Source organism: Ranitomeya imitator, chromosome 5 (assembly GCF_032444005.1).
Source record: "Ranitomeya imitator isolate aRanImi1 chromosome 5, aRanImi1.pri, whole genome shotgun sequence".
NCBI classification, from domain to species: Eukaryota; Metazoa; Chordata; class Amphibia; order Anura; family Dendrobatidae; genus Ranitomeya; species Ranitomeya imitator.
The window spans coordinates 265,496,983-265,520,411 of NC_091286.1; the positions used below are offsets into that span (position 1 = coordinate 265,496,983).

At 45.4% G+C, this 23,429-nt stretch overlaps 1 protein-coding gene across 2 annotated transcripts in view; it reads left to right on the forward strand.

The window, feature by feature from the left end:
• Positions 1-3,772: 3,772 nt before the first annotated feature.
• Positions 3,773-23,429, forward strand: part of SLC16A10 (solute carrier family 16 member 10) — a 179,053-nt gene continuing 159,396 nt past the window's right edge. The window contains exon 1 of one of the 2 annotated variants that reach the window (XM_069726142.1): positions 3,773-4,529. In XM_069726142.1, the coding sequence (XP_069582243.1) occupies positions 4,139-4,529 (391 nt within the window). In that variant the 5' untranslated portion in view covers positions 3,773-4,138. The remainder of the gene's footprint in view (positions 4,530-23,429) is intronic. The other variant, XM_069726141.1, reaches the window with a different exon arrangement.

The window sequence follows — 23,429 nt, forward strand, 5'->3', positions numbered from 1 at the left end:
CACTTGTAGCAGGTCAGTTGTCCCTCTTCTTGGGATGGCCCCATTTCCTGGCTCTGTGTAAGGGATAAGGGAGGCCCGGGGTTGGTCCTGTCTCTGGAGGGAGTCGGAGCCACAGGGGAAGTCCTTCTGAGGCCGGACCACTCTTCTCGCATTTCCTATATTTCCTTCCAGATCTCGCTGACCCATCCTGGCTCAGCCACAGGCGGGGCGGGTACCTCTCTTCTCCGCACCATCCCTGCCGAGGCTGCCATCCCCCGCCCCTGCTCTCGCACACGCGCTTCTACTCCGATCTCTAGGAAAGTCAAGTACAGATTAGTACGCAGGCGCTCCTGCAAAGCTTGCTTAAGCGGTGCATCCCTGAGGTCTGCTACAAGTTGATCTCTTAAGATCCCACGCCTGCATCAATCCGCTTAGCGACCGCAGTGTGCACCTCTTGCAGCGCGTTCATATATTGGGTCACAGATTCTCCCTTCCTTTGGACATGGCTAAACAATTGTATCCGCAGTTCTCCAACATTGGTGAATGCATCTCCTCCAAAATTTGCAACACTTTGGTGAAGGTGTTCCGCTCTTGTGGGGGCCGAAACATGATGAAACATCTAACTTCCCCACCCAGGGCCATCGCAGAAATCTCTGCTTGCATAGCAGGGGTCATAGGGTGCATCTTCAGTATTACTTTCACACGCTCAGTCCAGTCCCACAGCAGTGAATTACTCTCCGTAAACTTTGGGAGATTGCGGAGCATGGCCCCCTGTGGCAAGCTGGCCCTTTGGGCACCCATGACAGCCTGGTCTGCTGTCTCTGCACCCATAGACTGCATCTTGCCAACTACGCCAAATGTAAGCAGGTTGCGGGATGCAGTGACGCAAGGGAGGCAGAGCAGGGGTTAACAATATACCAACTTAATTGACACAAAAGAGAAACTCCTTGCAGGGAGATAAACGGTTAAATTGAAGAAAAAATTTAAGATAACAGCAAGTCCAATTATCCAACTTATCCTGTCCTTATGTTCCTCCACCGCACGTTCTATTGGGGTTTGTAGTATCTGCAATGACCGGGGAGGTGTCCTCAGATGGGGTGCCTAAAACGTTGATCGGTCTTCTGGCGGCAATGGGCGATCTCCGGTTTTACCCGTTGAGCCTTTAGTCCATGAGCCTGCACAGCCAAAGCAAACAGGGCTGCAGCAATCCCGGGGTTCCACATGGGCTGATGTGCACTGTCTGGCTGGAAGGACCGCCGCCTACTGTCCTGTAGCTGACCCTCGCTTCTCTGCACGTGTGCGGTATTAACTGTCACTGGGCGCGCGGTGCTCTCTACACTCACTGTCCCGCCATAGTTTGGTTTTCACAAGCGAGACACAGGCGTTTATCTCACAAGTGGAAAGGAGCCCTAAGTTGAAGGTTCATGCCATAACATCGTATATGCTGGGAGCTAACCTGAAATTGATTGCTGTACTAAGCATGGTGTTGTATTTCTGCACTGATGGTGGTTCTGATGCAGTATTCCTGTACTGGTAATGGTTTTGGTGCTGTATTTATAAACTAAAGATGCTTCTGGTGCTGTTTTCATATTCTGATAATGGTTCTGATTATGTATTTGTTACATAATGTGGGTTCACTGGGTGAGGCGGATCCTCTAAGTCCAAGGTCCTGGTTGGCGCACGGGCGTCGATGCTGCTACGGGAGTGGGTAAGGCAGGCATTACACGGATAGCAGGCATCAGACCATTAACAGAAGTACTGATGGCTGCAGACAGATAACTCATGGACTGGAAGCTGCAGACAGACAGATTATAGAGTTACTAGAAACCGCAAGCAGATTGCAGAGTTGCTGAAGACCACGGACAGATTGCAGAGCTGCTAGAAACTTCAGGCAGACTGCAGAGCTACTGGAGTTGAGCCGCAGCGTCAAAAATGCAGCATCCAGATGTTACAGCATAGTGGAGGGGATTTCATGAAATCCTGTCTCCACTAGTGTTGAGCATTCCGATACCGCAAGTATCGGGTATCGGCCGATACTTGCGGTATCGGAATTCCGATACCGAGATCCGATACTTTTGTGGTATCGGGTATCGGTATCGGATACATAGAGATGTGTAAAATAAAGAATTAAAATAAAAAATATTGATATATTTACCTCTCCGGCGGCCCCTGGACTCAGCGCGGGTAACCGGCAGGCTTCGTTGTTCAAAATCAGCGCTTTTAGGACCTGAGAATCACGTCCCGGCTTCTGATTGGTCGCGGGCCGCCCATGTGACCGCCACGCGACCAATCACAAGCCGCGACGTCACCGCAAGCTATTAACGCGCTCATTTTTAAAAATGAGCGCGGTAATGACTTTCAAAGACGTAGCGGCTTGTGATTGGTCGCGGCCACGCGACCAATCACAAGCCGCGACGTCACCGCAAGCTATTAACGCGCTCATTTTTAAAAATGAGCGCGGTAATGACTTTCAAAGACGTAGCGGCTTGTGATTGGTCGCGGCCACGCAACCAATCACAAGCCGCGACGTCACCGCAAGCTATTAACGCGCTCATTTTTAAAAATGAGCGCGTTAATGGCTTTCAAAGACGTAGCGGCTTGTGATTGGTCGCGGCCACGCGACCAATCACAAGCCGCGACGTCACCGCAAGCTATTAACGCGCTCATTTTTAAAAATGAGCGCGTTAATGGCTTTCAAAGACGTAGCGGCTTGTGATTGGTCGCGGCCAAATGAGCGCGTTAATAGCTTGCGGTGACGTCGCGGCTTGTGATTGGTCGCGTGGCGGTCACATGGGCGGCCCGCGACCAATCAGAAGCCGGGACGTGATTCTCAGGTCCTAAAAGCGCTGATTTTGAACAACGAAGCCTGCCGGTTACCCGCGCTGAGTTCAGGGGCCGCCGGAGAGGTAAATATATCAATATTTTTTATTTTAATTCTTTATTTTACACATCCCTATGGATCCCAGGGCCTGAAGGAGAGTTTCCTCTCCTTCAGACCCTGGGAACCATGAGAATACCTTCCGATACTTGATGTCCCATTGACTTGTATTGGTATCGGATATCGGTATCGGCGATATCCGATATTTTTCGGGTATCGGCCGATACTATCCGATACCGATACTTTCAAGTATCGGACGGTATCGCTCAACACTAGTCTCCACTATACATTAAAAGACGCATGCGGCAGACCCACGAAAACGCACATGTGGCGCGTCTTTTAAGAATGCAGCATGTCCTTACATTGCTGAAACAACGCAAGGACAGCGCAGGTGACCTGCCAGTGACTTCACGTGCAGATTTGGTGCAGATTTTACCTGCATAAAATCCTGACCAAATCCTGATGCAATCCTGAACGTGGACACATACCCTTACACCACTAAAACACTGTGAAGGGAGACTGGAATCCTGACTAGGAAATGTCCAACAGAACATGAAAACTAAGAAGAAAATAAAAATTAGGTGAAGAAAAAAAAAAGAGACTCTTCTGCCAAGTGAGAAGAGGAAGAAAAAAACGGGATTGTGCGTTAATAGTTTAGTTCCCATTTCTGACTTGTTTTATTGCTCTTTGGCCATTTCCAGGGTGGTAGACTATGCCCAGCGCGCGGGCTGCAGACAATAAGGAACAGTATTATGTGACAGCCTGACTGAAGCCTGACTGACATTTCCTCCTCTCCGCACACATGTACAGCTGCTCCTGCCACATATCAGCTCCCTCCTGTGTGGTGAATAGGGGCAAGGACTCTCGGGGGCACACCTCTGCCGGCAGAAACGCCTTCTCCAGAGGTTTACCCTTAAAAAACATGGGACCTGGATCCAGTGAACAGGCAGGAGCTGTGTCCCAGCTGACAGAAGCCAGGACTTGCCCGAGAGCAGGGGAGCTGCAGCTACAGAAGCCCAGGGCTACATGCACAGCTACTGCTGGGACTGTTAGTGCCTGCTGGAGTCCTGCAGCCCCATGACACCAAGTTCTCAGAGGCGCACGTCTAGTCCTGCTGTGCTGTGAGGACATTGATTGCTCTCAGTAACAACAGAAGAATCTTGGAGATACGAACACGGCACCAAACCCTCATTATCTGACTAGAAGTGACATTGGCCGAAGTCTTTCCTGGAGAAGCCGCTTCCTGTTGTGGCAGCTGCCTGCGCCCAGTCTATTGCGGAGATGACAGGCGACAGACCCCATGGCGAGGAAGAACTCGGGACTGAGGAGTTGCCTAGTCATGTCACGACAGAAGAGCCGAGCTCGGCAGGGGACGAGAGCTGCCCTCTCACTGTGGAAGAGAAGAGAGAGAATGGAGAGTGGAGCTCAGGGCCAGGGGACGGAGGCAAGAAGCTGGAAGCCCCTGAGGACCCCACCACCATCATCATCAGCACAGGAGCTGAGAAAGCGGAGTTCACCCCTCCGGAGGGAGGCTGGGGCTGGATTGTCATGCTGTCCGCCATGTGGTGCAATGGCTCCGTGTTTGGCATCCAAAACGCGTGTGGAATCCTCTTCGTGGTCCTGGTGGAAGAGTTTGGCAGCGTTGATGATCAGCAGCTCATGTTCAAGACAGGTGACTAGAGCGGCCGCTAGGGGCAGAACACGCGGGGTGGAGGATGGAGGGCAGAAGTTATGTTCTCTTTGTTCTGAAATCACATCTGACCTTAGTTCTCATATATAGGTGATATCATATATAAGTTATTATATCGCGCAGGTTTACCTCACACAGACCTCCACTGTGTGCTGCAGAAATAACTGCTACACACTGCAGGTTAATAGGACAGCAGCTAGTTATCAATAGCATGTAGGTATAACAAAACATTAGAAAAATGATAAAACACAAAATATACTCGGCTCACTGACATCTTCATCACAGCTATACTGGACTTAGCATGTGTCGCATAGAAGAGCACAGCTCACGTGTATTGGCATGTTATGGGCTATGTGTCCCAGTGCCTCATAGCTGTGACATATAAATGTGTTCTCTGTCTGTGATACTGCGTATTATTTGTATTTATATCTGATAACTATGTGTCTCATCTACTTATCTATCTATATCTATCGATCTCATGTCTATATTTATCTATATCATCTATCTATCTATCTATCTATCTATCTATCTATCTATCTATCTATCTATCTATCCCATATCTATCTATCTATCTATCTATCTATCTATCTATCCCATATCTATCTATCCCATATCTATCTATCTATCTCATATCTATCTATCTCATATCTATCTATCTATTTATTATTATTATTTATTTATATAGCACCATTGATTCCATGGTGCTGTACATGAGAAGGGGTTACATACAAGTTACAGATATCACTTACAGTAAACAAACTAACAATGACGGACTGATACAGAGGGGCGAGGACCCTGCCCTTACGGGCTTACATTCTACAGGATTATGGGGAAGGAGACAGTAGGTTGAGGGTTGCAGGAGCTCCGGTGTTGGTGAGGCGGTAGCTCCGGTGTTGGTGAGGCGCTAGCTCCGGTGTTGGTGAGGCGGTAGCTTCGATAGTGATGAGGCGGCAGCGGGGTCAGTGCAGGCTGTAGGCTTTCCTGAAGAGATGAGTTTTCAGGTTCCGTCTGAAGGATCCGACTGTGATTGATAGTCGGACGTGTTGGGGCAGAGAGTTCCAGAGGATGGGGGATATTCGGGAGAAGTCTTGGAGGCGATTGGATGAGGAGCGAATAAGTGTGGAGGAGAGAAGGAGCGGAGATTATGTGAGGGAAGATATCGGGAGATTAGTTCAGAGATATATGGAGGAGACAGGTTGTGGATGGCTTTGTAGGTCAGTATTAGTAATTTGAACTGGATACGCTGAGGGAATGGGAGCCAGTGAAGAGATTTGCAGAGGGGGGAAGCAGAGGAGTAGCGAGGAGAGAGATGGATTAGTCAGGCAGCAGAGTTAAGGATGGACTGGAGAGGTGCAAGGGTGTTAGCAGGGAGGCCACAGAAAAGGATGTTGCAGTAGTCAAGGCGGGAGATGATGAGGGCATACACAAGAATTTTAGTAGATTGGGGTTGAGGAAAGGATGGATCCTGGAGATATTTTTGAGCTGGAGGCGACAGGAGGTGGAAAGAGCTTGGATGTGCGGTTTGAAGGACAGGGCAGAGTCGAAGGTTACTCCGAGGCAGCGGACTTCGGGTTCGGGGGAAAGCATGATGTCATTGACTGCGATAGATAGGTCAGGTCTATCTATCTATCTATCTATCTATCTATCTATCTATCTATCTATCTATCTATCTATCTATCTCATATCTATCTATCTATCCCATATCTATCTATCTCATTATCTATCTATCTATCTATCTATCTATCTATCTATCTATCTATCCCATATCTATCTCATATCTATCTATCTATCCCATATCTATCCTATGTTCTCTATCTAAATAGAAAAAATTAGCACAGCACAGTAAAGATAGGGTGCAGAGCGTCATAGGCACATACCAAACCTTATGAATACAGTCAAAAAAAGTTGAAGCAACACTCCATGACTCAGTGATAAGGTGCTCTTTATTGGCCCATTGGGCAACATTTCGGTCCTGTTAGTAGACCTTTCTCAAGCAGTTGCTAATTTGGTTGCCTTAAATACTCTACATATGCACTTTGTAACTGCTCAAGGAAGGTCTGCACACAGGACCGAAACATCACCACATGGGCCAATAAAGAGCACCTTATCACTGCGCCATGGAGTGCTGCTTCAACTTTTTTTGACTCTATCTATCTATCTATCTATCTATCTATCTATCTATCTATCTATCTATCTATCTATCTACAGTTAGGGCCAGAAATATTTGGACAGTGACACAAGTTTTGTTATTTTAGCTGTTTACAAAAAACATGTTCAGAAATACAATTATATATATAATATGGGCTGAAAGTGCACACTCCCAGCTGCAATATGATAGTTTCCACATCCAAATCGGAGAAAGGGTTTAGGAATCATAGCTCTGTAATGCATAGCGTCCTCTTTTTCAAGGGACCAAAAGTAATTGGACAATGGACTCTAAGGGCTGCAATTAACTCTGAAGGCGTCTCCCTCGTTAACCTGTAATCAATGAAGTAGTTAAAAGGTCGGGTGGATTCCAGGTGTGTGGTTTTGCATTTGGAAGCTGTTGCTGTGAGCAGACAACATGCGGTCAAAGGAACTCTCAATTGAGGTGAAGCAGAACATCCTGAGGCTGAAAAAAAAGAAAAAATCCATCAGAGAGATAGCAGACATGCTTGGAGTAGCAAAATCAACAGTTGGGTACATTCTGAGAAAAAAGGAATTGACTGGTGAGCTTGGGAACTCAAAAAGACCTGGGCGTCCACGGATGACAACAGTGGTGGATGATCGCCGCATACTTAATTTGGTGAAGAAGAACCCGTTCACAACATCAACTGAAGTCCAGAACACTCTCAGTGAAGTAGGTGTATCTGTCTCTAAGTCAACAGTAAAGAGAAGACTCCATGACAGTAAATACAAAGGGTTCACATCTAGATGCAAACCATTCATCAATACCAAAAATAGACAGGCCAGAGTTAAATTTGCAGAAAAACACCTCAAGAAGCCAGCTCAGTTCTGGAAAAGTATTCTATGGACAGATGAGACAAAGATCAACCTGTACCAGAATGATGGGAAGAAAAAAGTTTGGAGAAGAAAGGGAACGGCACATGATCCAAGGCACACCACATCCTCTGTAAAACATGGTGGAGGCAACGTGATGGCATGGGCATGCATGGCTTTCAATGGCACTGGGTCACTTGTGTTTATTGATGACATAAGAGCAGACAAGAGTAGCCAGATGAATTCTGAAGTGTACCGGGATATACTTTCAGCCCAGATTCAGCCAAATGCTGCAAAGTTGATTGGACGGCGCTTCATAGTACAGATGGACAATGACCCCAAGCATACATCCAAAGCTACCCAGGAGTTCATGAGTGCCAAAAAGTGGAACATTCTGCAATGGCCAAGTCAATCTCCAGATCTAAACCCAATTGAGCATGCATTTCACTTGCTCAAATCCAGACTTAAGACGGAAAGACCCACAAACAAGCAAGACCTGAAGGCTGCGGCTGTAAAGGCCTGGCAAAGCATTAAGAAGGAGGAAACCCAGCGTTTGGTGATGTCCATGGGTTCCAGACTTAAGGCAGTGATTGCCTCCAAAGGATTTGCAACAAAATATTGAAAATAAAAATATTTTGTTTGGGTTATGTTTATTTGTCCAATTACTTTTGACCTCCTAAAATGTGGAGTGTTTGTAAAGAAATGTGTACAATTCCTACATTTTCTATCAGATATTTTTGTTCAACCCTTCAAATTAAACGTTACAATCTGCACTTGAATTCTGTTGTAGAGGTTTCATTTCAAATCCAATGTGGTGGCATGCAGAGCCCAACTCGCGAAAATTGTGTCACTGTCCAAATATTTCTGGCCCTAACTGTATCTATCTATTTATCTATCTATCTATCTATCTATCTATCTATCTATCTATCTATCTATCTATCTATCTATCTATCTATCTATCTAATCTAGCTATCATCTATTTAGATTGTGAGCCCCAACGGGGACAGCGAAGATAATGTGTGCAAACTGTAAAGCACTGCGGAATATGTTAGCGCTATATAAAAATAAAGATTATTATTATCTATCTATCTATCTGAAAGAAAATTAGAGCAGCACAAAGAAAGAGTCTGGGTGCAGAGCCCACCAGGCAAATACTAAATCTTTTTCTGGATTTTTATCTATCTATCTACACAAAAATTGGAACAGCACATTCCTTACTGGAGGGTGCCAGGCCTCCCAGGCAAAAATCCAATACTTGCCCAAGTTAAACAGACCCAGACATGTGGGTCTGAATAAATCTTACCACTTTTTTCACCGCAACTAATTTGGAGTGCTGCCTTCATTTTTTTCATCTATCTATCTATCTATCTATCTATCTATCTATCTATCTATCTATCTATCTATCTATCTATTATTTATCTATATATCTATCTCTCTCTATTATCTATCATCTATCTATCTATTATCTATCATCTATCTATCATCTATCATCTATCTATCTATCTATCATTTATCTATATATCTATCTCTCTCTATTTATTATCTATCATCTATCTATCTATTATCTATCTATCTATCTATCTATCTATCTATCTATCTGTTTCCCGGAGTGAGGGCAGAGTGATTTTTGCTGCTTTTCTTTCCGGTCATGTTTCCATACTGGCAGTGTTTGGATTAGTGCGGCTATTACCATATGCCTAGGATCTGTCAGCATTAGTCTTGAGGGTGCAGGAGGGAGATGCATTGACCCCATCAGGGGATAAGAGCAGATAGCTGTCCTACATGACTCCTTGGTTTTGTGGAATGCCAGTAGTGTCTTCCTATTCCTCTGCTGTATTGATCTGCTTCCTTCGCCCCAGGCCTCTGAGGCATGTGTTCAGCTCTTCAGCCATAAAATACTTTCAGCACAAATGGTCTGAAAGCCAAAATAGAACAGCACAGATTGCTCCTAGTTGTAAAGCAGTGACTAGTGATGGTATAAGCTGTGCTATACGTGAATATGAGAAAACAAGCCCTCATATGACTTTGTCGATGGAAAAACAAAAAAGTTATAGCTCTTGGAAGAAAAAAATGAAAAATCATTTGAAAATGAGTTCTTCAAGGTTTGAACTACATTGATACCGATGACTTATCTTTAGGATCAAAATCAGATTATCTGTGTCAGCAGCGGTGCCCAGATCACCATCTTTAGCTCTGGCAGTGGCTGGATGTAAATAGTGTACAGCGCTGGAGCAGCACAGTCCTGTACACTATGTGATGCCCGTCCCTGTGTACTCCAACTCTGCTCCTATCTATTACAATAGGAGCTGTGTAGCAGTACCTGTAAATAGAGATAAACATTGTGCAGAGCCTTGCTGTCCAGCTCTGTTCACCTTTCACATCTGGCCACCACTGGAGCTGGTAACACCTGATCAATGGGTGCGCTGGGTGTCAGTGCCCACCGATCTGATATTGATGACCTTTCCTAAGAATTGATCATCTATGTCATAGTAGTGGGCCTCCCCTTTAACCCCTTCCCGACCCATGACGCCACGTAGGCGTCATGAAAGTCGGTGCCAATCCGACCCATGACGCCTATGCGGCGTCATGGAAAGATCGCGTCCCTGCAGATCGGGTGAAAGGGTTAACTCCCATTTCACCCGATCTGCAGGGACAGGGGGAGTGGTAGTTTAGCCCAGGGGGGGTGGCTTCACCCCCTCGTGGCTACGATCGCTCTGATTGGCTGTTGAAAGTGAAATTTCCAATCAGAGCGATTTGTAATATTTCACCTATTATAACGGGTGAAATATTACAATCCAGCCATGGCCGATGCTGAAATATCATCGGCCATGGCTGGAAATACTAATGTGCCCCCACCCCACCCCACCGATCGCCCCCCCAGCCCCCCGATCTGGCCGGTACACTGCTCCGGCTCCCCTCCGTCCTGTGCTCCGCTCCCCCCCGTGCTCTTGTCCGCTCCCCCCGTGCTCCAATCACCCCCCCGTGCTCCAATCACCCCCCCTGCACTCCGATCCACCCCCCCCGGTGCTCCGTTCCACCCCCCCGTGCTCCGTTCAAGCCCCCCCGTGCTCCGTTCCACGCCCCCCGTGCTCCGTTCCACCCCTCCCGCGCTCCGATTCCCCCCCCGTGCTCCGATCCCCCCCCCTGGTCCCCCCCAACCCCATCATACTTACCGATCCAGCCGGGGTCCCGTCCGTCTTCTCCCTGGGCGCCGCCATCTTCCAAAATGGCGGGCGCATGCGCAGTGCGCCCGCCGAATCTGCCGGCCGGCAGATTCGTTCCAAAGTGCATTTTGATCACTGAGATAGATTATATCTCAGTGATCAAAATAAAAAAAATAATAAATGATCCCCCCCCTTTGTCACCCCCATAGGTAGGGACAATAAAAAAATAAAGAAATTTTTTTTTTCCACTAATGTTAGAATAGGGTTAGGGTTAGGGGTAGGGTTAGGGCTAGGGGTAGGGTTAGGGGTAGGGGTAGGGTTAGGGGTAGGGGTAGGGTTAGGGTTAGGGCTAGGGTTAGGGGTAGGGGTAGGGTTAGGGGTAGGGTTAGGGGTAGGGGTAGGGTTAGGGGTAGGGTTAGGGTTAGGGGTAGGGTTAGGGCTAGGGTTAGGGGTAGGGTTAGGGTTTCGGTATGTGCACACGTATTCTGGTCCTCTGCGGATTTTTCCGCTGCGGATTTGATAAATCCGCAGTGCTAAACCGCTGCGGATTTATGGTGGATTTACCGCGTTTTTTTCTGCGCATTTCACTGCGGTTTTACAACTGCGATTTTCTATTGGAGCAGTTGTAAAACCGCTGCGGAATCCGCACAAAGAAGTGACATGCTGCGGAATGTAAACCGCTGCGTTTCCGTGCAGTTTTTCCGCAGCATAGCGATTTTTGTTTCCCGTAGGTTTACATTGAACTGTAAACTCATGGGAAACTGCTGCGGATCCGCAGCGTTTTCCGCAGCGTGTGCACATACCTTTAGAATTAGTCTATGTGCACACGGTGCGGATTTGGCTGCGGATTCGCAGCAGTGTTCCATCAGGTTTACAGTACCATGTAAACATATGAAAAACCAAATCCGCTGTGCCCATGGTGCGGAAAATACCGCGCGGAAACGCTGCGTTGTATTTTCCGCAGCATGTCAATTCTTTGTGCGGATTCCGCAGCGTTTTACACCTGTTCCTCAATAGGAATCCGCAGGTGAAATCCGCACAAAAATCACTGGAAATCCGCGGAAAATCCGCAGGTAAAACGCAGTGCCTTTTACCCGCGGATTTTTCAAAAATAGTGCGGAAATATCTCACACGAATCCGCAACGTGGGCACATAGCCTTAGGGTTGGAATTAGGGTTGGAATTAGGGTTGTGGTTAGGGTTGTGATTAGGGTTATGGCTACAGTTGGGATTAGGGTTAGGGGTGTGTTGGGGTTAGTGTTGGAGTTAGAATTGAGGGGTTACCACTTTTTAGGCACATCAGGGGTCTCCAAACGCAACATGGCGCCACCATTGATTCCAGCCAATCTCGTATTCAAAAAGTCAAATGGTGCTCCCTCACTTCCGAGCCCTGACGTGTGCCCAAACAGTGGTGTACCCCCACATATGGGGTACCAGCATACTCAGGACAAACTGCGCAACAATTACTGGGGTCCAATTTCTCCTGTTACCAAATGCTTGCTAAAACATAATTTTTGAGGAAAGAAAAATGATTTTTTATTTTCACGGCTCTGCGTTGTAAACGTCTGTGAAGCACTTGGGGGTTCAAAGTGCTCACCACATATCTAGATAAGTTCCTTGGGGGGTCTAGTTTCTAAAATGGGGTAACTTGTGGGGGTTTCTACTGTTTAGGCACACCAGGGGCTCTGCAAATGCAACGTGACACCCGCAGACCATTCCATCAAAGTCTGCATTTCAAAAGTCACTACTTCCCTTCTGAGCCCCGACGTGCGCTCAAACAGTGGTTTACCCCCACTCATGGGGTATCAGCGTACTCAGGAGAAACTGGACAACAACTTTTGGGGTCCAATTTCTCCTGTAACCCTTGGGAAAATAAAAAATTCTGGGCTAAATAAATATTTTTGAGGAAAGAAAACGTATTTATTATTTTCACGGCTCTGCATTATAAACTTCTATGAAGCACTTGGGGGTTCAAAGTGCTCACCACGCATCTAGATAAGTTCCTTTCAGGGTCTAGTTTCCAAAATGGGGTCACTTGTGGGGGGTTTCTACTGTTTAGGCACATCAGGGGCTCTGCAAACGCAACGTGACGCCCGCAGAGCATTCCATCAAAGTCTGCATTTCAAAACGTCACTACTTCAATTCCAAGCCCCGGCATGTGCCCAAACAGTAGTTTACCCCCACATATGGGGTATCACCGTACTCAGGAGAAACTGGACAACAAATATTGGGGTAAAATTTCTCCTGTTACCCTTGGGAAAATTAAAAAATTCTGGGCTAAATAATTATTTTTGAGGAAAGAAAACGTATTTATTATTTTCACGGCTCTGCATTATAAACGTCTATGAAGCGCTTGGGGGTTCAAAGTGCTCACCACACATCTAGATAAGTTCCTTTCGGGGTCTAGTTTCCAAAATGGGGTCACTTGTGGGGGGTTTCTACTGTTAAGCCACATCAGGGGCTCTGCAAATGCAACGTGACGCCCACAGAGCATTCCATCAAAGTCTGCATTTCAAAACGTCACTACTTCACTTCCGAGCCTCGGCATGTGCCCAAACAGTGGTTTACCCCCACATATGGGGTATCAGCGTACTCAGGAGAAACTGGACAACAACTTTTGGGGTCCAATTTCTTCTGTAACCCTTGGGAAAATAAAAAATTCTGGGCTAAATAATTATTTTTGAGGAAAGAAAACGTATTTATTATTTTCACGGCTCTGCATTATAAACTTCTATGAAGCACTTGGGGGTTCAAAGTGCTCACCACACATCTAGATAAGTTCCTTTGGGGGTCTAGTTTCCAAAATGGGGTCACTTGTGGGGGGTTTCTACTGTTAAGCCACATCAGGGGCTCTGCAAACGCAACGTGACGCCCACAGAGCATTCCATCAAAGTCTGCATTTCAAAACGTCACTACTTCACTTCCGAGCCCCGGCATGTGCCCAAACAGTGATTTACCCCCACATATGGGGTATCAGCGTACTCAGGAGAAACTGGACAACAACTTTTGGGGTCAAGTTTCTCCTGTTACCCTTGGGAAAATAAAAAATTGCAGGCTAAAAGATCATTTTTGAGAAAATAATTTTTTTTTTTTTATTTTCATGGCTCTGCGTTATAAACTTCTGTGAAGCACTTGGGGGTTCAAAGTCCTCACCACACATCTAGATTAGTTCCTTTGGGGGTCTAGTTTCCAAAATGGTGTCATTTCTGGGGGATCTCCAATGTTTAGCCACACAGGGGCTCTCCAAACGTGACATGGTGTCCGCTAATGATTGGAGCTAATTTTCCATTTAAAAAGCCAAATGGCGTGCCATCCCTTCCGAGCCCTGCCGTGCGCCCAAACAGTGGTTTACCCCCACATATGGGGTATCAGCGTACTCAGGACAAACTGGACAACAATATTTGGGGTCCAATTTCTCCTATTATCCTTGGCAAAATAGGAAATTCCAGGCTAAAAAATCATTTTTGAGGAAAGAAAAATTATTTTTTATTTTCATGGCTCTGCGTTATAAACTTCTGTGAAGCACCTGGGGGTTTAAAGTGCTCAATATGCATCTAGATAAGTTCCTTGGGGGGTCTAGTTTCCAAAATGGGGTCACTTGTGGGGGAGCTCCAATGTTTAGGCACACGGGGGCTCTCCAAATGTGACATGGTGTCCGCTAAAGAGTGCAGCCAATTTTTCATTCAAAAAGTCAAATGGCGCTCCTTCCCTTCCAAGCCCTGCCGTGCGCCCAAACAGTGGTTTACCCCCACATATGAGGTATCAGCGTACTCAGGACAAATTGGACAACAACGTACGTGGTTCAGTTTCTCCTTTTACCATTGGGAAAATAAAAAAATTGTTGCTGAAAAATCATTTTTGTGACTAAAAAGTTAAATGTTCATTTTTTCCTTCCATGTTGCTTCTGCTGCTGTGAAGCACCTGAAGGGTTAATAAACTTCTTGAATGTGGTTTTGTGCACCTTGAGGGGTGCAGTTTTTAGAATGGTGTCACTTTTTGGTATTTTCAGCCATATAGACCCCTCAAACTGACTTCAAATGTGAGGTGGTCCCTAAAAAAAATGGTTTTGTAAATTTCGTTGTAAAAATGACAAATCGCTGGTCAAATTTTAACCCTTATAACTTCCTAACAAAAAAAAATTTTGTTTCCAAAATTGTGCTGATGTAAAGTAAACATGTGGGAAATGTTATTTATTAAAGGGAACCTGTCACCTGAATTTGGCGGGACTGGTTTTGGGTCATATGGGCGGAGTTTTCGGGTGTTTGATTCACCCTTTCCTTACCCGCTGGCTGCATGCTGGCTGCAATATTGGATTGAAGTTCATTCTCTGTCCTCCATAGTACACGCCTGCACAAGGCAAGATTGCTTTGCGCAGGCATGTACTATGGAGGACAGAGAATGAACTTCAATCCAATATTGCAGCCAGCGGGTAAGGAAAGGGTGAATCAAACACCCGGAAACTCCGCCCATATGACCCAAAACCAGTCCCGCCAAATTCAGGTGACAGAGTCCCTTTAACTATTTTGTGTCACATATCTCTCTGGTTTAACAGAATAAAAATTCAAAATGTGAAAATTGCGAAATTTTCAAAATTTTCGCCAAATTTCCGTTTTTATCACAAAAAAATGCAGAATTTATTGACCTAAATTTACCACTAACATGAAGCCCAATATGTCACGAAAAAACAATCTCAGAACCGCTAGGATCCGTTGAAGCGTTCCTGAGTTATTACCTCATAAAGGGACACTGGTCAGAATTGCAAAAAACGGCAAGGTCTTTAAGGTCAAAATAGGCTGGGTCATGAAGGGGTTAATAGTGATCTTCACATTTCTGGAGCAGTTTTGACATTTCTGCCTAAAGTTCTGAATCTGATACACAATATGGAAAGCAGTCAACATCTCTGTATGATGCATAAATGTTTAGGAAAGGTATTACAGAATATGTACAGCTCGTACTACAGTATTGGTAACTTATTTAATGAGTGACACATATACAGTTGGTACGGAAAGTATTCAGACCCCTTTACATTTTTCACTCTTTGTTTCATTGCAGCCATTTATTAAATTCAAAAAAGTTCGTTTTTTTCTCATTAATGTACACTCTGCACCCCATCTTGACTAAAAAAAACAGAAATGTAGTAATTGTTGAAAATTTATTAAAAGAGAAAAACTGAAATATCTCATGATCATAAGTATTCAGACCCTTTGCTCAGTATTGAGTAGAATCTCCCTTTTGAGCTAGTACAGCCATGAGTCTTCTTGGGAATGATGCAACAAGTTTTTCACACCTGGATTTGGGAATCCTCTGCCATTCTTCCTTGCAGATCTTCTCCAGTTCCGTCAGGTTGGATGGTGAACGTTGGTGGACAGCCATTTTCAGGTCTCTCCAGAGATGCTCAATTGGGTTTAGGTCACGGCTCTGGCTGGGCCAGTCAAGAATGGTCACAGAGTTGATCTGAAGCCACTCCTTTGTTATTTTAGCTGTGTGCTTAGGGTCATTGTCTTGTTGGAAGGTGAATCTTCGGCCAAGCCTGAGGTCCAGAGCACTCTGGAAGAGGTTTTCATCCAGGATATCTCTGTACTTGGCCACATTCATGTTTCCTTCAATAGCAACCAGTCGTCCTGTCCCTGCAGCTGAAAAACACGCCCATAGCATGATGCTTCCACCACCATGTTTCACTGTTGGGATTGTATTGGGCAAGTGATGAGCAGTGCCTGGTTTTCTCCACACATACCACTTAGAATTATCACCAAAAAGGTCTATCTTCATCTCATCAGACCAGAGAATCTTATTTCACATAGTCTGGGAGTCTGTTATGGTTGGCAATCAGGCAACACAGCGTGCAGTAATCAGCGCACATACAGAGATCTGGCAATAACCAAAAACAATAGGACGAGCTCTGAGACGTGGAATCTCTGTAGACTGCAGTACCTGATCTATCCTCACACAACTATAAGCAGCAGTGGATTGCGCCTATCACTACCTATGCAACTCGGCACTGCCTGAGGAGCTGACTAGCCTGAAGATAGAAATACAAGCCTGACTTACCTCAGAGAAATACCCCAAAGGAATAGGCAGCCCCCCACATATAATGACTGTTAGCAAGATGAAAAGACAAACGTAGGAATGAAATAGATTCAGCAAAGTGAGGCCCGATATTCTAGACAGAGCGAGGATAGCAAAGAGAACTATGCAGTCTACAAAAAACCCTAAAACGAAAACCACGCAAAGGGGCAAAAAGACCCACCGTGCCGAACTAACAGCACGGCGGTGCACCCCTTTGCTTCTCAGAGCTTCCAGCAAAAGTTAATAGCAAGCTGGACAGAAAAAACAGAAAACAAACTAGAAGCACTTATCTAGCAGAGCAGCAGGCCCAAGGAAAGATGCAGTAGCTCAGATCCAACACTGGAACATTGACAAGGAGCAAGGAAGACAGACTCAGGTGGAGCTAAATAGCAAGGCAGCCAACGAGCTCACCAAAACACCTGAGGGAGGAAGCCCAGAGACTGCAATACCACTTGTGACCACAGAAGTGAACTCAGCCACAGAATTCACAACAGTACCCCCCCCTTGAGGAGGGGTCACCGAACCCTCACCAGAACCCCCAGGCCGACCAGGATGAGCCACATGAAAGGCACGAACAAGATCTGGGGCATGGACATCAGAGGCAAAAACCCAGGAATTATCTTCCTGAGCATAACCCTTCCATTTGACCAGATACTGGAGTTTCCGTCTAGAGACACGAGAATCCCAAATCTTCTCCACAATATACTCCAATTCCCCCTCCACCAAAACAGGGGCAGGAGGCTCCACAGATGGAACCATAGGTGCCACGTATCTCCTCAACAACGACCTATGGAATACATTATGTATGGAAAAGGAGTCTGGGAGGATCAGACGAAAAGACACCGGATTGAGAATCTCAGAAATCCTATACGGACCAATAAAACGAGGTTTAAATTTAGGAGAGGAAACCTTCATAGGAATATGACGAGAAGATAACCAAACCAGATTCCCAACACGAAGTCGGGGTCCCACACGGCGTCTGCGATTAGCGAAAAGCTGAGCCTTCTCCTGGGACAAGGTCAAATTGTCCACTACCTGAGTCCAGATCTGCTGCAACCTGTCCACCACAGAATCCACACCAGGACAGTCCGAAGACTCAACCTGTCCTGAAGAGAAACGAGGATGGAACCCAGAATTGCAGAAAAATGGAGAGACCAAGGTAGCCGAGCTGGCCCGATTATTAAGGGCGAACTCAGCCAACGGCAAAAATGACACCCAATCATCCTGGTCAGCGGAAACAAAACATCTCAGATATGTTTCCAAGGTCTGATTGGTTCGTTCGGTCTGGCCATTAGTCTGAGGATGGAAGGCCGAGGAGAAAGATAGGTCAATGCCCATCCTACCACAAAAGGCTCGCCAGAACCTCGAGACAAACTGGGAACCTCTGTCAGAAACAATATTCTCAGGAATGCCATGTAAACGAACCACATGCTGGAAGAACAAAGGCACCAAATCAGAGGAGGAAGGCAATTTATCCAAGGGCACCAGATGGACCATTTTAGAAAAGCGATCACAGACCACCCAAATGACCGACATTTTTTGAGAAACGGGAAGGTCAGAAATGAAATCCATCGAAATATGTGTCCAAGGCCTCTTCGGGACCGGCAAGGGCAAAAGCAACCCACTGGCACGTGAACAGCAGGGCTTAGCCCTAGCACAAATTCCACAGGACTGCACAAAAGCACGCACATCCCGTGACAGAGATGGCCACCAGAAGGATCTAGCAACCAACTCCCTGGTACCAAAGATTCCTGGATGACCGGCCAGCACCGAACAATGAAGTTCAGAGATAACTTTACTAGTCCACCTATCAGGGACGAACAGTTTCTCGGCCGGACAACGATCAGGTTTATTAGCCTGAAATTTCTGCAACACTCTCCGCAAATCAGGGGAGATGGCAGACACAATGACTCCTTCCTTGAGGATACTCGCCGGCTCAGATAACCCCGGAGAGTCGGGCACAAAACTCCTAGACAGAGCATCCGCCTTCACATTTTTAGAGCCCGGAAGGTATGAAATCACAAAATCAAAACGAGCAAAAAATAACGACCAACGGGCCTGTCTAGGATTCAAGCGCTTGGCAGACTCAAGATAAGTAAGGTTCTTATGATCAGTCAAAACCACCACGCGATGCTTAGCACCCTCAAGCCAATGACGCCACTCCTCGAATGCCCACTTCATGGCCAGCAACTCTCGGTTGCCCACATCATAATTACGCTCAGCAGCAGAAAATTTCCTGGAAAAGAAAGCACATGGTTTGAACACTGAGCAACCAGAACCTCTCTGTGACAAAACCGCCCCTGCACCAATCTCAGAAGCATCAACCTCGACCTGGAACGGAAGAGAAACATCAGGTTGACACAACACAGGGGCACAGCAAAAACGACGCTTCAACTCCTGAAAAGCTTCCACGGCAGCAGAAGACCAATTAACCAAATCAGCACCCTTCTTGGTCAAATCGGTCAATGGTCTGGCAATGCTAGAAAAATTACAGATGAAGCGACGATAAAAATTAGCAAAGCCCAGGAATTTCTGCAGACTTTTTAGAGATGTCGGCTGAGTCCAATCCTGGATGGCCTGAACCTTAACCGGATCCATCTCGATAGTAGAAGGGGAAAAGATGAACCCCAAAAATGAAACTTTCTGCACACCGAAGAGACACTTTGATCCCTTCACGAACAAGGAATTAGCACGCAGTACCTGGAAAACCATTCTGACTTGCTTCACATGAGACTCCCAATCATCTGAGAAGATCAAAATGTCATCCAAGTAAACAATCAAGAATTTATCCAGATACTCACGGAAAATGTCATGCATAAAAGACTGAAAAACAGATGGAGCATTGGCAAGTCCGAACGGCATCACCAGATACTCAAAATGACCCTCGGGCGTATTAAATGCCGTTTTCCATTCATCTCCCTGCCTGATTCTCACCAGATTATACGCACCACGAAGATCAATCTTAGTAAACCAACTAGCCCCGTTAATCCGAGCAAACAAGTCAGAAATCAATGGCAAGGGATACTGAAACTTAACAGTGATCTTATTAAGAAGGCGGTAATCAATACACGGTCTTAGCGAACCATCCTTCTTGGCTACAAAAAAGAACCCTGCTCCCAATGGTGACGACGATGGGCGAATATGTCCCTTCTCCAGGGACTCCTTCACATAACTGCGCATAGCGGTGTGTTCAGGTACGGACAAATTAAATAAACGACCCTTAGGGAATTTACTACCAGGAATCAAATCGATAGCACAATCACAATTCCTATGCGGAGGTAGGGCATCAGACTTGGACTCTTCAAATACATCCTGAAAGTCCGACAAGAACTCTGGGATGTCAGAAGGAATGGATGACGAAATAGACAAAAATGGAACATCACCATGTACTCCCTGACAACCCCAGCTGGTTACCGACATAGAGTTCCAATCTAATACTGGATTATGGGTTTGTAGCCATGGCAACCCCAACACGACCACATCATGCAAATTATGCAGTACCAGAAAGCGAATAACTTCCTGATGTGCAGGAGCCATGCACATGGTCAGCTGGGCCCAGTACTGAGGCTTATTCTTGGCCAAAGGTGTAGCATCAATTCCTCTCAACGGAATAGGACACCGCAAAGGCTCCAAGAAAAATCCACAACGTTTAGCATAATCCAAATCCATCAGATTCAGGGCAGCGCCTGAATCCACAAACGCCATGACAGAATACGATGACAAAGAGCACATTAAGGTAATGGACAAAAGGAATTTGGACTGTACAGTACCAATAACGGCAGAGCTATCGAACCGCCTAGTGCGTTTAGGACAATTAGAAATAGCATGAGTAGAATCACCACAATAAAAACACAGTCTGTTCAGACGTCTGTGTTCTTGTCGTTCTACTTTAGTCATAGTCCTGTCGCACTGCATAGGCTCAGGTTTACTCTCAGACAATACCGCCAGATGGTGCACAGATTTACGCTCGCGCAAGCGACGACCGATCTGAATGGCCAAGGACATAGACTCATTCAAACCAGCAGGCATAGGAAATCCCACCATTACATCCTTAAGAGCTTCAGAGAGACCCTTTCTGAACAAAGCCGCTAGTGCAGATTCATTCCATAGAGTGAGTACTGACCACTTCCTAAATTTCTGACAATATACTTCTACATCATCCTGACCCTGGCATAAAGCCAGCAGATTTTTCTCAGCCTGATCCACTGAATTAGGCTCATCGTAAAGCAATCCCAGCGCCTGGAAAAATGCATCAACATTACTCAATGCAGAATCTCCTGGTGCAAGAGAAAACGCCCAGTCCTGTGGGTCGCCGCGCAAAAAAGAAATAATAATCAAAACCTGTTGAATAGGATTACCAGAAGAATGAGGTTTCAAGGCCAAAAATAGCTTACAATTATTTCTGAAGCTCAGGAACTTAGTTCTGTCACCAAAAAACAAATCAGGAATCGGAATTCTTGGTTCTAGCATCGATTTCTGATCAATAGTATCTTGAATCTTTTGTACATTTACAACGAGATTATCCATTGAGGAGCACAGAGCCTGAATATCCATGTCCACAGCTGTGTCCTGAAGCACTCTAATGTCTAGGGGAAAAAAAAGACTGAAGACAGAGCTAAGAAAAAAAAATGATGTCAGGATTTCTTTTTTCCCTCTATTGGGAATCATTGGTGAGGCTCCTTGTACTGTTATGGCTGGCAATCAGGCAACACAGCGTGCAGTAATCAGCGCACATACAGAGATCTGGCAATAACCAAAAACAATAGGACGAGCTCTGAGACGTGGAATCTCTGTAGACTGCAGTACCTGATCTATCCTCACACAACTATAAGCAGCAGTGGATTGCGCCTATCACTACCTATTGTTAAGTCCTTCTCAGTCCCTGGCTTACTAGAGGTAGGGATCCTGAGTAAATGACACGCAAACAAGGTATTGTGTGATCATATACAGGGGAAGCCCAGGAGCACATCTCTCTCTCTGGGCTTTGCCCTTCCTTTATATAGAAAAGAATTATTCTTTTACAGACATGCGCACAAGCGCTCATATTTCACTATCTCTTACATAAACAATCTATACCAGTCTTTATCAGTAGAAAGTTACATCATCTGGAAGGTGAATGAAAGGCTGCTATTGAAAGAAGGAATGCACACATGATTACTTCCATAAAAGGAAATGTCAAGTCAGCAGAAATGTATCTTGTTGTAAGCGAGATTTCTCAGGAAGAAGACAAGATGGATTCCTTTAGTTCAGTCTGATCTCCACAATTCCCCCCTTTGACATTTTCTTTTATTTATTTTATTACCACAGGGCCAAAGACAAAGCCTTTATTTGGTATTACACATGTACATGCTTGTATTCAATAAGAGAATCAAATCTAGTATTAATTCTTCCGTTTAACTCTCGCAACCTTTTCTTTGTTTTGCAATAAGTACAGATATTACAAAGGGATAGCAAAATAAGCGCAATAATCAGTATTAGCAAAGGATAACATAAGAGAAGAAGGAAAAAAAACTTTATACTCTTGCATCTATTACACAAAGTTTATCTGTGCATACTGAGATACTCTTGAGCACAATCTGGAATAGTACGTATATGACTACAATAATCATAACTATATGTATTATGCTCTGCATAATCCCAGCAACCCACCCACCGATTCCTCTGAACCAGTTGGCTGGGTTAAGAAAAGAAAAGGTATCTGACCACCAGCTATCCTTATTCTGGTCATTGTCTTTGTCATACTGATCTCTGAGTCGTTGTACGTCCTTTAATTTAAATGTCATACTCATAGTACTATTCGGGTCTATATAATGACAGCAGGTGGGTCCGATGATTTGACACATACCCCCTTGTGAGGCAGTTAGGTAATCCAATACCAGGGTATGTTGGTTAGTGACTATTATAAGCTGATTCTGTACAGCTATACTAGTGTTTAGTATATCCAATATATCCCAGATCTGATCATCTAGATAATCCGTGGCTCTAACTAATTTATCCCACATCTGTGTTAACATAGGATAAATAAAAATGGTACTAGCAATTTTGTTAGGAATTCCCATTTGTACTATATGTGGCCTCCCCGAGGGACGTGGTGAGTTATCTGCAGCTCTTTTATACAGTGTGTGCTTGGGCACGGCTTGCATATTCACTTGTTTATTTGAAATTATGAATGTAGCCGGGGTTAGGCGTCCTAATGTACAAGTACCCTTTATACCTACGGGAAGCCATTTATATGCTCCTTCTCCGCATATCCAAAATGTACCTTCAGGCAGATCCCATAGAGCTGAGTGCTGCAATACCAATCTGTGAGCCAAGTCCACAAATCTAGATACATTCTGAAGCATACACCAAGAGGGTTTTTGTCCCAAGGGGCTACAGTACCCGGCTGCGGGATTCCCACATACAGGCATTCCTTTGATATACTCATCGGATTTATTACAAACCAGGTTCCCCAGCTTACTTGTACAACTGTTTGCATCACCTTGGGGGAACAATTTAGAATGTTTCCATTTTCTATTATGTATGTATCTTTCCAATACTACAGGTTTGAAAGCATCAGAGGGGGGGACGGTTGTACTGAAACTAAGCTGTAGATTTTCTGTGGGGACCTGTCCTAAATTAGTTAATCCAGTCTTATTTCTAGGTACCCATTTTCCTCCCCTAAATGCTAAATA